The 17568-nt window shown below is 31.5% G+C and overlaps 1 protein-coding gene across 1 annotated transcript in view; it reads left to right on the top strand.

The window, feature by feature from the left end:
- The first annotated feature begins 2693 nt into the window (after positions 1–2693).
- LOC122538665 (G-protein coupled receptor dmsr-1-like) overlaps positions 2694–17568 on the top strand; it is a 31528-nt gene continuing 16653 nt past the window's right edge. Inside the window, exons 1-2 of the mRNA XM_043672919.1 lie at positions 2694–3047; positions 5721–5967. Of these exons, the coding sequence (XP_043528854.1) occupies positions 2724–3047; positions 5721–5967 (571 nt within the window). The 5' untranslated portion in view covers positions 2694–2723. The remainder of the gene's footprint in view (positions 3048–5720; positions 5968–17568) is intronic.

Genomic DNA, 17568 nt, shown 5'->3' on the forward strand with positions numbered 1-17568 from the left:
ATCCTGTATATTAAAAAATATATATTTTATAAAACTATATATTATAATTTATAATTTATTATATAATTATAATATTAAATATAATAATATATTATGTATATTAAAAACTATATACACATTATATATTTAATTATAAATTATATATATATATATATTATTAAACTAAAAAACTAAAATAAAGTTATAAAAAAACTTCTTAAAATACAGGGTGTCCATAAAGTCCCTTCACAATTTCAAAAATTTATTACAAAGGCAAATGAAAAGATAGATAAGTGAAAATTAATTCAAAATGAGACGTATATATATAAGTTTTCTCTGCCTTATTTAATACACCTCTATTAGATTAGTAATGTCCCGTACTTTTGTTCGATACATATTTTTAACATACCACACACCATACGGGTGTCCATAAAGTCTCCTTACAATTTCAAAAATTTATTACAAAGGCAATTGATAAGATATCTTTATCGGATTTGTTCTGTATACTCAGTGGTTATCAAGGTTTTTCTATCACATTCCATTTCAGGTACCCTGTTGATGAATAAGATACTGTTAAATGAACCCCTTACAAAATGGCTGCTCCTCAAGAGAAGGCACAGTGTGTCATGTTTATTAAAACTAAATTGGATCTGCAGACTTAGCGAAACTTCAGATCTAAATATGGAAGAGATCCACCGTCACGTTCATCAATTCGTGTATGGCACAAGAAACTTATGGAGGCAGGGACAGTGTTCGATGAAGGGAGGAGTGGACGACGAAGAATATCTGAGGAAAACATTGATCGTGTACGAAATCGAGTAGCATCTTGATGTTGTGCTTCGTGCAAATAATGTTGCTCATATAGAAGTGTATTAAACGAGAAAAAAAAAAACAAATTTAAACATACACGTCCCATTTTGTAATAATTTCCACTTATCTGTCTTTTCATTTGCCTCTGTAATAAATTTTTGAAATTGTAAAGAGGTATTATTTGCTAGACGAATTGAAAGTAGGTATTATTTGCTAGACGATCCTCGTTACACGTATTGTCTCGCTGGACCAAAGCAAGAATCAACATTACTTGGGAAATGATCTAGAAATTAACTTCCTACGAGAAAATTGCCCTGTCGCTTTCTATCAGAGAGAGAGAGAAAGAGAGAACCGAACAATTAAGTTAAACTTTAAGGTCACGCAACTGAAAGTTCCTGCGATCAAGAGAAGAGAAACGAACGCGAGCCGAGTGATATCGACAAGCTGGCCAAACGTGCACAACAATGTAGTTAAACTTCGTTCGTATTCGGGGAAATCTAATAAAATCCAAGACTTGTATACCGGCCCGTCCCGATTGTTACTTGTTGCTGAAAATTCCCGAACGACGCCCGGCGTGCACGCTCGCGAAAGACGATCGCGTGATCGATGGAAAATAAATTAAGAGACATGCGCGCTCGCAGGAAGGAATTACATATTAAGCAGTGCGTATCGCGTGATAAATAGAAGCGTGAGAATACGTAAGGGCGGAAGAGAAAGCGGCAAGATCAAAAGGTGGAAGGAAGCGGGAAAAGAGGGAGAGAGAGAGACATGGGAATGATCTGCGTCTGCGTTAGAATTTCGGGGCGGCTGCAACATGGATAGCGTCGCGGCGACATTAGCTTGGCCGACGTCGCCCCGTACCGACGTTTCTCGCCGCGTTTGTTGCTCGGTTCCCCGTTTGTTCTGCGCTTGTTGCGCCTCGTAGTGCGCGACGTCCGTCCGAGGATTTTTAAACTTCGATCGTTCGAAACGACGTCGCGCAACGTTTGAAAAAAAGAGCGAAGCCAATCGAATTTAAAATTCATTTATCGAATATCGAACCGTGGTGTTTCAGTCGTTCGCGCTTTGACGTTAAACAATTGATAAAAAAAAAACGATAAATCGATGCACGTTGGATGATCGTACGAAAGAAAAGGAACGTCTCAGTGTCTCTTCAAGTCGAGACTGTAAATTGTGCTCGAGTGAAGAAACGGCAATCTAATCGAAATGTAAACAGTTTTTTTTTTCTTCGGCTCGATCGAGACGAAAGACAAGAGGGATAATAATGTTGTTCGATTTCTGCGGGGGAATTGAAAGCGAACGTTCTCTTGATACAATCGAGTAACAGGAGGGAAAAACTGCGACTCGAGGCACATCGTTACGGATAAAGGGCCATTTCCCTGGGAGAGTTTAAAGCGTTAGAAGAAGGAGGCTTTAAAAGGAAATCCTTTTAAAACACGAAAACAAAAGTCGATGGAGCTTTCCCTCCGAGAATTAAGCAAAACAGTGCGACTGTTTGAATGATTTCCGATGCCGTCCTAAAAAATAAAGATTGATAACGATTTGGTGAACAATAAAACGGAGTAAAAAGTACCCGACATACCAGAAACGTTCGAGACACATGTGTTTCTTCTCAGTCGAACGGGAACAACGAAACGTATATTTTTTCCCCCCTCTTCTCGTTCTCTATCTTTCGATTACCAGACGATAATAAATTACCATTGAATTTATGAAACGGAAATACACATCGAGTCGACATCGAAATATTGAAGGAACCTTTTCCTGCGAAGTCCCGCCTCTCGAAACAAAAGAAGAGCCAGACTCGTTCGCAAAGAACGGTCGAGTATCTAAGATCATCGAAGACAATTTTCACCTCGACAATTTACTTTAATAAATTTAATAGAACAGCAAACGGAGGAGCCTTTGATAAAGGCGGGCCAGTAATTGAAATAATCATGGATTTTAACGCATCGTCGGACAACTACGTCTGCGATTTATCGTCGTTTCACTCGTATTACTCGCAGCTGCACGGATGGATCTCTCTGTTCGTTTGTATCTTCGGCTCGGTCGCCAACGTTTTGAACATTCTCGTTCTGACACGCCGTGAAATGCGATCGCCGACCAACATCATTTTAACCGGGCTGGCTATAGCAGATTTGCTCGTGATGATCGATTACATACCGTACGTGATCCATCTTTACCTGTATCAGCGATCGAGGAGGGACACCTTCAGTTACGGATGGACCATTTTCGTCCTGTTTCATTCGAATTTCGCGCAGGTAACGAATGAACGAGCACGATTCAGTCAGGGAATGTCAGGTTCGATTTACGTAAGAGGTGTTGCTCCTGTTTCGGAATTTGATTACCACTGACGCGGGGGCGGAAAAGGAAGGAAGGAAGTTTTTCAATTACACTTGTGCTCACGAAGTTTGTATTACAGTCGAACGAAACTGGAATGATTATTAATAACTGAAGTTACGTTCAAGTTACGTTCGCGTTGTGCGTAGGCTCGTCGAATTAAAATTTAATTTAGACGATACGCGATCAAACGCGATCAAACGCGATAGCAAGAAATGTTATTGTTACCGATGACCTAATAAAATCGTTTGGTATTTATGGTTCGGTCGCATTCTTCGTCGATTGTCGTTCCTCCGCTTTGTTTGATAGGAACGGCGACCTATATGTTCGGAAACCAATCGATCTAATATATATGTCTGCCTTCTTCTTTAATTAAAGATTAATTACGGCTCAATTCAGCTCGACTTTATTTCACGCCAGTTGTGTCTTCTTCAAAGCACTTTTTTATTTTTCTAATGGAAACAGTTACCGTACAAATATTGAGCTAAACGAAGATCTGTTACGTTTCGCTAAAAGTTTTCATTTTATTTATTTATTTACAGGAATATACCCTATTACAAGTGGCCGTGAGATTTTTCACGGCCAAACTCCATACATATGACTCACAATACATGCCAGACATCTAATGTGTAATTGCACGGTGGTGATCTTTGGTCTCTAGTTTAAATTTGTGAGTGGGGCTGGGTCACTAGAGTCCGCAACCAGGATTGTTTTGCTCACTCGCAGATTAGAAATGAACGTAATTTTAGTAAAGAGTACAATATATAGTATAATTTTTTTTTTTTTTTTTGCTTCTTCCGCATTAGAAATGACTAGAATTGACAGGGAAAGGAGCACTCTCAAGGTAGTGGTGCCTAATGCTCAAATATTGGAGACATTCATATAAGAGATGTTGAAGTGATTCATTTGTAGATTGCAGACTGTGCAGGTTACATTTTCCGTGATCCTGTACCAGAACCCTTTGAATCCGCAGTTTATTTCTTAGTTGGACGATTACTTTTATGATGGTCATAGGTAGCGACGTGGTTGGGTATTTTTCGAGTTCCCGAGTCTCTAGATTGTCAATTTCCCTATATAATGGGTTGTAGGTTGAATTTCCAACTCTGCGACAATCCTCCAGGAAGGTTCTGTTGGTAAAATAAGTCTCAATTAGAGGTATGCTGTCCCGAATTGTTCTAGGATTCTGCTGTTCCCCAATTCGTTTGTTGTCCCCCTCAGTAGGATCACCCAGTTATATTTATGGTAGCCTCCCGTCTGCCTCCAGCAGTTTAGAGTAAAATATCCGCGGATAGCGATCGGCCTCCATGCCTGGGATTCTAATCCAATAGCTTATCGCTCTTTTGACTATCTCGATGTTGATTTTGCTGGTGCCAGTTTCTATTCTAATCGTATATCCTGACGTACATCTAGGGAGGCTCAGTAGTCGTTTGTAGTTGGTCTGAATTTTATTTAGTTGCTCTGCGTATGGTAAGCCCCAGATGCCGGTAGCATAAAGGGTGGTTGAAGCTACTGTTGCGACGTTTCGCTAAAATTTGAGTGAAGAAAGAAAGAAAGAAAGATATAACAGAATCCCAATGGAATTTGGTTAGGTAACGAATATTAGAATGTTAGATCATTGTTTTTCTTCTACGTAAGTTAATGGAGTAAATTAATCAACGATTAATTTAAATTAATATGAAACTTTTTCAAGAGTTCTTAGTCGTTGTTAATGATTATATTCCAACTCTAGTTGTTAATCATAAATAGATTTCTGCTTTAATCGTTTGTTGCGACGAACGTTCAAATACCTTTTAATCGTTCACTGCGATTGAGGATTAAATTGATCGAATCGTTAATTGTTACTAATACCTCATTAACGATTGATCGCTGAAATACTTTTTTTTTTTTTAGCGAAATTAACGTTTTCTGTGTCTTTTCTTGTTCGCGGTCAAAGATCAAAACACCTTGCAATAATTTAAATGATATTTATGTCTAATGCAACGAAATAAAGTTCTTTTTATTATTGCTTGTTCGTTTAAGAAATTTGGAAAGAGTTCAAAACAAGTTAATTAGGCTTGCAGCTAGACATATGGGTCGCTCTATACTTCTCGACAGTAATAAAGTAAAAATATGTTTCATTAAATATCTCAATCCTAAAGGATCGATTTATTCATTACTATTCCAAAATATATCTTCAATTTAAATGAAATTATATTATAATTATAATATATTATAATAAATTATATATTATATTTATATTTATTACAATATAATATATTATAATAAATCAAATTCGATGTATTAACTAACAATTGATAACCGACGATTAATACTATCAATCGATTAAATCGATTGCCGATTTTTCAACGATTAATTTCCTTTGATGAACAATCGGTGATTAATTTTATTTATCGATTAAATCAATCGCCGATTTTTCAATGATAAATGAAGCCGATTTTTTGACGATTAATTTTATTAATCGTACACGTTAACCGGTCGATGAAACAAAAAATTTTCATCGATTAATGCCCAACTCTGCCTGTAATTCGTAATTGAAAAATATCGGTATCACAGAAAGGAGGAGAGCTCACGGATTTCTAATTTACTGTCCACAGGTTTGTCATACCATTTCGATATGTTTAACATTAATACTGGCAGTGTGGAGATACGTGGCGGTAGCAAGGCCACAGCAAAACAGAGAATGGTGCAGCTACAGAAGAACTATCCTTGCCATTTTGATCGCGTACGTTTTCTGTCCCGTGCTCTGTATACCTGTATATATCACGACGGAAATGAGAGAGCAAGTGGAAATCCTAGATTCGAATGGGATGAGCATAAAGGATCGAAACGAAAGTTTGATCGGTAAGTAACACCAAATTTTTATAATTTACCACCTATATGCAAATTTTTATAGTTTACTACCTATATACAAATGTTTATAATTTACCTATATACAAATTTTTATAATTTACTATATATATATAAATTTTTATAATTTACTACCTACACACAAATTTTTATAATTTACTACCTATATATAAATTTTTATAATTTACTATCTGTATATAAATTTTTATAATTTACTACTTATACACAAATTTTTATAATTTACTATCTATATATAAATTTTTATAATTTACTACCTATACACAAATTTTATAATTATAAAATAATTCTATATATAATAATTTTATATAAAATAATTATAAAATAATTTTATAATTTATTACCAAAATTACCAAATTTTTATAATTTACTACCTACATATTAGTATAACATTTACTACCAAATTTTTATAATTTGAATGGCCTTTACAATTAAATTAATAAGGAAGAGAACGCCGTTTAAAGTTTATAATACGCTTCTTCCACAAATTCTTCTCTTCTATTTTACACTGACCTCTGAAGAAATATTTGTTGACCTTGGAATATGTTACCAATGGGCATAATTCTGAGCAATTTTTCTCTATACATTACCGCCGTTCGGCCTTAATTTCTCCAATATTTATAAAAACATATTTCATATCTCTTAACTCTTTGGAGTTAGGAGGGTTTAAAATTGTCTCACTTTTTTTTTGACAGTTAATACATGGATATATTTTTTAACCCACCTAAAGATGTGTTTCAATGAATTTCATTTAACCTCTTGCTACGCACGTCGAGAATTTTTTGTCCCAAAATTGCAATATTTTCTCAGGTTTAAGTATGTTTAAGTATAACCCAGGCGAAACAAATGATAAATTACTTCTCAATAATTTCTATCCAGTGATATCATACCTACGAGTTCAAAAAGAAAGCGACGAATATTGTATACGGTTTGGTCACTCATTATGGTCCGCAATCAGTTGCCAGCGCAAGTGGTTAAAACGTTAAGTTGCATGGTGGGGTTATTTATGCCTCCATTCTGTAATAAAAAATTTATTTAAATATTACTTGTTTTCATTTTAAGAAATATTTTATGTTTAATAATTGAAATAAACGGTTTTTTTTTCTTTCTTTACATTAAAAAACATTCCGTGCAGCTAGAGTTTTTTTTTTTTTTTAAATTGCGTACCTCCAACAGTTTGCCTTTGGTTCACGGACCATAACGAGTGACCAAATCGTATACAATAATATTCGTCTTCTTTTTGAATTCATCGGTATATCACCGGATAGAAATTACTAAGAAGTAATAAATTTATTATTTGCTTTGCCTGGGTTATATTTCAATATACTTAAAGCTAAGAAAATATTGCAATTTTGGGCCGAATATTCTCGACGTGCGTGGCACGTCATTCCAGCGCAAGAGGTTAAGAATCATGGCACATTGTTCACTGGTTTTTGTACAATTTCAAAAATAGCCTAGGTCATGCACATAATCTATAGCATAAACCTAGTCTCGAAATCTCTATTTCGTGAAATTCCCAACTTAAACCTGCACTTTTCAATTAAAACACTCCTTTTACAATCAAAGTAATTCCAAAGAAATTCCTAACCTAAACACACCTTTTACAATCGAAGTACAAGAAACTCCTCACCTAACCGCGCAATTTTCAATCGAAACACAACGAAAATGCATTGTCTAATTATCAGTCAACATTGCTTTCCTGAGGTTTATTCTCGGAGTGCGTGGCACGTCATTCCAGCGCAAGATGTTAAAGAGTAAACTTCACCGATTTTAACGATTTTTAAGTTTATAACGTTGTATTCAACGTTGTTTACACTTCAGTAAGTGACGTTTCGATCTCTCCGGCAATTTCATTAAGAATTCTTTAATCTTGTGAATTACTTTAACAAGACAAAAAGTGTTGCCGGCTTGAATTAAGTTTGAGTTCGATTGGGTAACACCAGGTGTAGTCCTTGCTGTCACTAGAGAAAATAAAGATGGCGGGGGGGGGGGGGGGGGGGGGGAGGGGTTCAACATCTTTCCCCCGGCAGACGTGACTCGAACCTTGAAACGTAGGCGCAGAGAAGCATCGAATGCAGCTCTTGAGGATCCTGGAGCCAATGCATCGATGGTAGGCCATGATGGAATTTTTTTAGCCGGCTTCCTCCCTCGAGAATGGAGTGTCAATGAAGATTTCCTCCACGTTAAAAAAGAAAAGAAATAAATTAGATTAGCAATGTTAGTAAACGAATGAAGTTAAACGAATTCGTAGATATCTATAATAATTACGAAAAAAAAAAAAAAATAGATTCTTTCATTAGCCATAAAGTAATTCATGGAAGAATAAATTGCAATAAATATGTGAATTCATATTTTTGAGAATGTAGCCAAGAAAATAGATATTGTTTTGTTTTAAATATCATAGAAGGCACTATATTTAAATATTTACCTATCTTTTTATGCATTCTGTATAAAACGCGCTTTAATAACTGTAAATGATTTGATAAATTATATATAATCATAATTTCAACGATACGAACCCATCGTTAAATTTAAGCGTGGTACAAATGGGTTAATTTAATCTCCAAAAAACCAATATATATTATTAAGAATTAAAAATACTTACATACACCGAAAAACTATTTACTGAGATATAGACACACAGAATTAAAAATATTTTTGCCTATGTCTCTATATTTTTAGACGGTAACATGTACAGCGAAAAGTTGTTTAGAATTATGCCCTCTGTAAAATTCAATATCGTATGTTGAAATCGGTCAAGTCGCCTCTGTTCCAAGTAATTACCAAACAGTGCTCATGTTTGAATGTTATGTAGAGTATACTGGTATAGTATTTAATGGTATGCTACGCAGTTTCGAACCAAAGGTAACAAAGGAATGCTTATATAACGCCATTCATTTATCGAAATGTCAACCAATTTATTGTCATCGGTATTGTTATTACTATTGGATATAACTGATCGCCACAATCTAATATTATTACTTATAATTACTTCCATAAATATTCGGGGAAGCATTAAATTATTCGATTTTTGGGAAATTATTAATATTTGGAGGTGTCAGAAGCCAATCAGTGTAAAGCACTTTTCATTAAAAACAATTTGTACTATGCAAATTTATTTATTATCAATCATCTTCGATTGATGGAATTGTTATAATATAATGATAATAAAATGATAATATATATGATGGAATTGTTATAATATAATGATAATAAAATGATAATATAATAATATAACATAATATAATATAACCATTGTAATATTATAATTAAACTGTTCCATCGACTGAAGGTTTCAGCAATAAAAAGTGTTTGTAAACGTCATTTTTAATGGAAAATAACTTACATTGATTAGTCTGTGAACGTGAAATGGACCATTGGAACCGTTACAGTATTTTAATTTTAAATTAACAATTGTATTATATATTGATATTATCATTTGAAGATTTATATAATTTTCCAATGTCTCCAATGATGCAAGGGAAATTTCATTTTCATTTCATACAAATTTGGTATAAATTGGTAAATGCAAACGTCAACTGTTAAACGAGAATTGAAAATCCATTTGCTCCGTTTAATTAACTGCCATAATAAGCTCCACTTCCACAATTCTGGATTCGTTTTTTCAAAGACTTTAACCACGTCTTTTAATCACGTGAAGAGTGGAAGAGTGAAGACTTTTTTTCTCGAAAATATTATAAATTCAAGCATTTCTAAATATATTAAAAAGTTTTTTCATGGTTGAGTCTACCACGACTGAAGTCTTTCATTTACAACGATCTCTTAAAACTTGATGTACAATTTTTCATCGTTGGTTTATTGAACTTTGAATATTAAATTTAATCAACGAAACGTTGAAGTTTCTTGAATATTAAATTTATCCAACGAAATTGTTGGATTTCCTTTGTTGCACGAATTTAATATTCAAAATTCATTCTAAAGACAAGACTTCAGCCTGTAATCTATAATAATTTCAGTAAATAATAATATTTTAATATCGATATTTGTAAATACAATTATTAATTAATTATGTTAATTATTTACATAATTGATTAATATAATGCATATTAAAATATAATACCTATTATTATATTTATAATTAATTATTAATATTATAAATATTAATCAATAATATTTTGTTTATAATTATATAATTTAAATTTTTCTAATGTTTTTATAAATGTTATAAACTTGTATTATATTTGAAAAAAAATGAATCCAGGACTGCAAAAGACTAAATGAGTTGTTGTACGTTTTTTTTTCACATTTTGGTATAACAGTTTAATTATTAATAATTTCTCAATCTTCTCAGTCGAAAATTTAATTTCCGAATATTTATAGGAATAACTGTGGATCTCCTTGTAATGGAAAAATTGTGAGAATCGTGAACGCGTTGGCGTTGCTCCTCAATTATATGAAAACCAAGTTTATGATCAATTCCGAATAGTCTCTTTCACGCGTAAAATATTTTATATATAGACTAGCTATGGAATTTGCATGATCTAATTTCACGAATGGAAAAATAGTTTTTTATTATTTAGTTTATTTTAAATTAAAAGAATAAAAGTATTGTCTTCTAATAATATAATCTGTAATTGCACAATTGATCTTATCAAAAATGTTCTATTTAATTTGTTGAAATAATTCGTGAAAAAGAGAAGATAAAATGATGAAAAAATGAGATGTAATAAAAAGAAAAAAGCAAAAATGAAAACTGAAATACGATTACGGCCTTTAATGCATTATTCTTCTCTTCAGTTTTCAATTATACAGTCCTTCAGAAAAAATTAAACCAATTTCACATGTTCTCATGCGGTAGATTGCTTTACATTTTCTATTCTGAATCGTTGTTTCACTAATGTTTTCAAACCATTTATTGTCACTACAAATAATTTATACACGCTACCTTCAACAATTAAAAAGCTAAAAAGCAAAGGAAATTCTGTTGAAGTATGTTTGATCACAAATTAATGACGGTCGTTAAGGTCGTATAATAAATGTTGAATAGGCTATAAACGCAAGAAAAAAGAATTAAAAAATCTCCTTCAATGAAAAGAATGAAAGGATTACAATAATAAATGGATTCTAGATTTTTATACATTTGTGCAAGTAATATACAAAAATACATAAAATATCAAAAATAAAGTATTTTAAAAACAATTTTATTTACAAAAATCTATAATTTAAATTAATCTAAAATTAAAATTAAAATCTATAATTAATTAAAAAATCTTTAATTATATAAACAAAAATCTATAATAAACATGAATAAATATTCACAGTTTAGTAGCAAATAGGCATGCAAAGTACAGGGTGTTCAGTTTTGATCTTTAAATAGAATTATCTCCTAAACTATTTATTATTCGAAAAAATGTTTCAGAAAAGATCTTGCTATGTTTTGGTGAAATCGGTTTATTTGCAGATGAAGGCATTTCGGAGTTTTTTAAAATCAACAATATTTTTTCAATGGTGCCCTATATTTTTTTATATATCAAACGATGCATTTTTTTATTTAAAAAAAAAATATATATTAATCGATTTATGCCGAAAAACTTCTGTATTAATCCAGCAGATATTTTAATTGTAATTTTATAAAATCTATGTATGAAAAACAAAAAAACGCAATGTTTTTCATTATTTACTGTCCTTGTTTTTCATGCGTAAATTTTATAAAATTAAAGCTGAAATCTCTTAAATTTAAAATAGTTTATAAGTAGAGCAATACTTTTTTTTAGAGAATAAAAAGATGCAATTGATATAGGTACATTTCCATTTTAAAAAGTCAGAAAAGTGTCAAAAAGAATTAAGGAAAATCTATTTTTTAAAAATTGGATAAAGAATTACGAATACTCTAGAAAATAATTAATTGAGAGCTTTTGTTGATATTTAACTGAAACTTTAGAAAACGTTTCTCTGGGAATGAAATTTTCAAATTATAATAACAGAAATATCAAAATATAGAAATATTTGAAAGACTTACCAAATCAATTAATTTAAATAAAAATTTGTGGTAATATTCTCAAGACTATTGTTTAATACTTGACTAATTGAAATTTTAATCTGTGCATTTTCCTTTTTTTTTTATTAATTATAAAATTGCTTATTAGCTTTGTATATTTAGTTCAAATTTTTTAATTCTATTAATTATAAAATTGCTTATTAGCTTTGTATATTTAGTTCAAATTTTTAACGATTAATTGAACAACATATAATAAAATGTGCATATTACTTTTTTTAATTAAATGTAACTTTATTTTCCAAAAAATTCTTTAATTTTCCTTATTTTGCATGGAAGGTATATAACTCTTTAAAAAACCTAAGTTGATGTCGAAATCTTCCAAATTCTTCTATCTACAAACAATTTCATCAAATTACTTTTCTTTCATAACATAAAATTTGTCTGAAACATTTTTTTGAATAACCATTGCTTTTGAACAGTTTAAAAAATAATTCCATTTATACAGGTTAAAACTGAACTTGTATATACAAAATGAAAGCTGAACTTAAATAATTCCATTTATACAGGTTAAAACTGAACTTGTATATACAAAATGAATATCAAATAAGTATATGCAACGAAATTAATTTGTCACAATGATTAGATTCTAATTCAAGGAACTATAATTAAATAGCCAAATTTTAATATCGTATTTTACTGTATTTAAAAAAGAAAAAAATCAAATAAACAAATGTGCGAAAAATGTGATAGAGTATTGTAGCAATGTTTAAAACTTAATTAAACCCCTTGCTTTACGATTTTCTTCTCTGTCCTCTATAACTTATGTTCTGTTATAACTAGGGATAGGCTCGAGTCCAATATGTACTCAAGAATTCCAATCAAATTCAATAAATAAATTTCGTTTCATGAGCTTTGAATGCTATTGGATGATAGTATTATTGGAAGATAAAAATGTTTCATTTTATGTATCCTGCGATGTATTCATTTCATACAATCTGGTTTCGAATCGTGGAATGAGTAGCTTCAGGTTTAGAAAATGTACTCTGCGAATAGCAGAATTCTGCAGAGGACTTTTTGTTGGAGAATTCGAAGAACACGATAGTGATACTGATTTGCTTATTTTTATTTCTCACACATGCGCACATGTAGTGATCAGGCTGGCAACAATTTCTGTTCTGGGGTTTCTGAAGATGGAATTTTACTATAAGTGTCAGAGATACAGAGGTACATAGTTATACTGATAAAATGGAGAAATACGTTTCTGTTGTTTTGTGTATAATTTTCAAATGTTGCGTCAGGTTTGAAAGGAAATGCTTAATAAATGATCCAATTTATCAGAAATTGTAAGGAGTTATTTATTTTATTTATTATGGCGACATCGGAGACTTTCTGAGAGAGTATTTCCAAAGGCAGGAAATATAAAAAGAGATTGATATCTAAAGGAGGAGATTATAAATATAGATTATAAATATTAATATTCTTTTGAATAGTTATATTCATAATAATTATTCAAAAATGTACTTACAATTAAGTTCGAATATGTTTTACGCAGTCTTGATTTTATTTAAACTCTTGCGCTGAGAGTTTGAGAATTTTTTTGTCCCAAATTACAACATTTTCTCAGTTTTATATATATTTAAATGTAACCCAGGCAAAACAAATGATAAGTTGATTACTTCTTAATAGTTTCTATCCAGTGATATCACACGGACGAGTTCAAAAGAAAAAGAAAGCAACGAATTATTGTATACGGTTCGGTCACTCGTTATGGTCCGCGAATCCAGTTGCCAGCGCAGGGGGTTGAATATAGATACTTGATAAAGTTCTCATGAAAGGTAACGTTGTTTATATATTACAATTAGTACATGCTTGATCTGGTCACTAAGTATAACATGTTACATCGTACCAGATGTAAGTGTTATGTATTATTTGTGTTTATTAATCTTCAGTTTGAAGAATTAAAATTGAAAATTCAAATTTATATTCTACGAGACTACGATTTGCTAAATCGAATCGAAATCACTGTTGGTGGGTCACGACCGTAACTCGATATTATAATTGAAAGGATCAAGGAGGATCAATTCCCTGGCCTGCATGATCGCCTGGCTTAAGTCTGGCTTCGGACTTTCCTCTTTCTTTTTTTTGTAGGAGTGTCTTAAAAGTTTAGTATACGATAGCAGAATCAATGGCTGGAGATCATGGCTCAAAATCAAACTGTTTGAAAAAAATTCGCAACATCAGAAATTTTTAGACATGCCCGACAGTCTTTGAAACGCATGCATTATTGCAGGAAAAAGCCATTCTCATGAATTTCTTTAAATTTTAAATATTTTTGCAACATTTCATCATAATTGAAAAACATCTAAAAAAGAAGAGTTTTCGGGCTTATGTTTGTTTGATCTTTTTCTTCTTCCTTAGTCACAATAGAACAAGATTAAAATTCCTGTGACACTCTCCGTAATTTGTTTAAAATTATCGATTGTGAACTTGTGTTTCTTGTCAGTTAAATTTAATTCATGCGCAGGGAACAATATTTCTACCTATCAAATGGCTAAATTGCGGATTTTTATCTAAAATTCATATCTTTGAGATGATAATAAAATAATAATATAATAACAATAATATAACTCAAAAAATAGAATTTTGGTAGAGAATTGTTTTACAGACAAAGGGGTGCAGCTGAATTTTTAGTTTTGCAGGAAAGCAGTTTTAATATTTAAGTTGAATGTAAAATGAAGTATTAGATTTCGGTTCGTGAAAGTCAAAAACATACGTCTTCGCCGTACATAAAAATATGCATTATGCTTTCAAAGATGAAAGCTTATATTTCTTTGATCGGAATTGGATTATAGTACCTTTGTGTGACATTATGTGTATTTCTTCGCATTATTTGCATTATGTGCAATTTCGTATTTTCAAATATAATCTGCACACGACGTTATATTTATGTCCAAAATTATTGTTAATTATAATATTTTATAATATTTTTATTATAATATAAATTATAAAATTATTTTTAATTATAATATTTACAATAATTTTTATTTTTAATTCTTATAGCTTCTTCATATTCGTGTCTTTCAAAACATCGCTTATCCTAAAGTAACGTTAAATTTAAATAGTATGAAATTCATGATTAACGCGAAAGAAGTGGAATGTATGATAAAATATTATAATTTTCTGCTACAAAAATTCCAGCATCATTCTAGCGTTGCAAATGTGCACGTACGCAAAATCAACGAATCTACAAAAGACATATGCATTTATGCAAATCAAAATATATAAAACATGCAGAATATACAAAATAGAAGCAATATTTTTTAAAATCTACAAATGACGAAGCGAAGTTCTGTCATAATTTTATCTACTTTCTAAGGAAAAACGTGTATTTGTATAAATATTCGCTGCCGAATAAATTCGACAATGAAGGAGAAATTTGAATTTAATTTATATGATATTTGGGGGTACGCAAGGTATGGCTAGTGACGATGAACGCGATGAAACAGACCGATAACGTACAAAGGAGGCGACTAATAGGAGTGAAGTAGCGAAAATATACAGGATGTCCATAAAGGATCTACAATTTCAAAAATTTATTACAAAGGAAAATGAAAAGATAGATAAGTGGAAAATATTACAAAATGAGACGTATATACTTAAGTTTTTTCTACTTCATTTAATATACCTCTATGTGGGCACCATTAGTTGCACGAAGCACATCAAGACGGTACTCGATTTCTTACGCGATCGATGTCCTCAGATGTTCTTGGTCGTCCACTCCTCCCTTTATCGAACACTGTCCCTATCTCCATAAATTTCTTGTGCCATGCACGAATTGATGAACGTGACGGTGGATCTCTTCCATATTTAGATCTGAAGTTTCGCTAAGTTTGCAGATCCAATTTAGTTTTAATAAACATGACACACTGTGCCTTCTCTTGAGGAGCAGCCATTTTGTAAGGGGTTCATTTAACAGTATCTTATTCATCAACAGGGTACCTGAAATGCAATGTGATAAAAACCTTGATAACCACTGAGTACATAGAACAAATCTGATGAAGATGTCTCATCAATTACCTTTGTAATAAATTTTTGAAATTGTAAAGAGACTTTATGGACACCCTGTATAATTCTATTCAATGTCAACTGTCTTTGTGTCCTTTTCGATCATATGATTGGGAAGGTAAGTCGTTTTTCGTGCTGTTGGCAAAGATCAGTTCCATAAAGTAATTCTCGCAATTACTTTATGGGACTAACGCCGCTTTATGGTCCTAAGGATGCGTCCCTCACATTACGTTTATTGGTAGAATTAAGACCAGAGAAACGCGTCCCCTAGATGATAATATCGTATATATGATTTTGATTATTGTTTATAAATTGCACTAACTAGAAAGAGACACTCAGATAGTATTTATAAACATTAGTATCAATAAGGGGTGATAATAAAAGTACATCATCAAATATGTAAAAAAAAGTAGACAATTATTTAATTCGACGTTTATTCAAAAATGCTACTGATCTTCTTTACAAATAGATATAAATATATCGTATATGTAGACAAATATTAAACGACTTTCTTCTCAGTTATTATAACATTGTGTCGGATGTAAAACATCGAAAATATAATATATAGTATGTATTTATCAATCTTCAATTTGAAGAATTAAAATTGAAAAATCGAATTCCATGAGATTACAATCTGCTTTTTCTTTCAAGTCGAAACCATAATTCTTACTGCGAGTGTAACTCGACATTACAACTCAAATACTAACCATCTTGATTTAATATCGGTGAAAAGTTGGAAGCCATCAATTTAAATATAATAATCCTACACTTTTCATATCGACAAGATCATTCAAGCATATTTCCTACCGAAGAGTAATACAAATTATTAAATTAAATTTAAATATTAGAATTAAGTATCATTAAATGACCAAATGTTGACTCAATGCTTGCCCCTCAATTAAAATATTTTCTCTCTTGAAATGATTTGTGAAGTCTTATTCATTAAGAGTTAAATTCATCTCTCTCTGTCTCTCTCTGTCTCTCTGTCTCTCTCTCTCTCTCTCTCTCTCTCTCTCTCTCTCTCTCTCTCTCTCTCTCTCTCTCTCTCTCTCTCTCTCTCTCTCTCTNACGATAAACTTACAATAAGATCCAAAGATGCTCTTACATCTCGTGAAACTGAATTCCAGTTCCGGTCCTAGTTTTGTTAGTGCGATTCTTGTCTTGGGATTTATTCCGAGTAGACATTGAAAAAGCTTGATTCTCGAGTTGCAAAGTGTTGTTCTTAATTCCTTTAGAATTCAACAGTATTACAAAATTACGAACACGAACGAATTTTCTTGAGAATGAAATATTTAATGAAAAAAATTTTTTTAAATCTTAAAAAATCTTTTTTTTATTATTTTTTCACGTTGAGTCACGTAGTCACCTAAGACTAACTTTAAAATTATTTTCTAAATGATTAATTTCTAAATATGTCACAAAAATGTTTTGGACAAAAGTTTCTTTTTATTTTCATTATTTAGAGTCGCACCAACCATTTGTATGGGTTATTAATGACGTAGAGTGAAATCTTATAATTTGTTATAAAATGTAGACTGTGAACTTGGAAAGTG

The sequence above is a fragment of the Frieseomelitta varia genome, unplaced genomic scaffold (assembly GCF_011392965.1).
Source record: "Frieseomelitta varia isolate USP_RPSP 00005682 unplaced genomic scaffold, Fvar_1.2 scaffold_170, whole genome shotgun sequence".
In the NCBI taxonomy this organism is placed as follows: domain Eukaryota; kingdom Metazoa; phylum Arthropoda; class Insecta; order Hymenoptera; family Apidae; genus Frieseomelitta; species Frieseomelitta varia.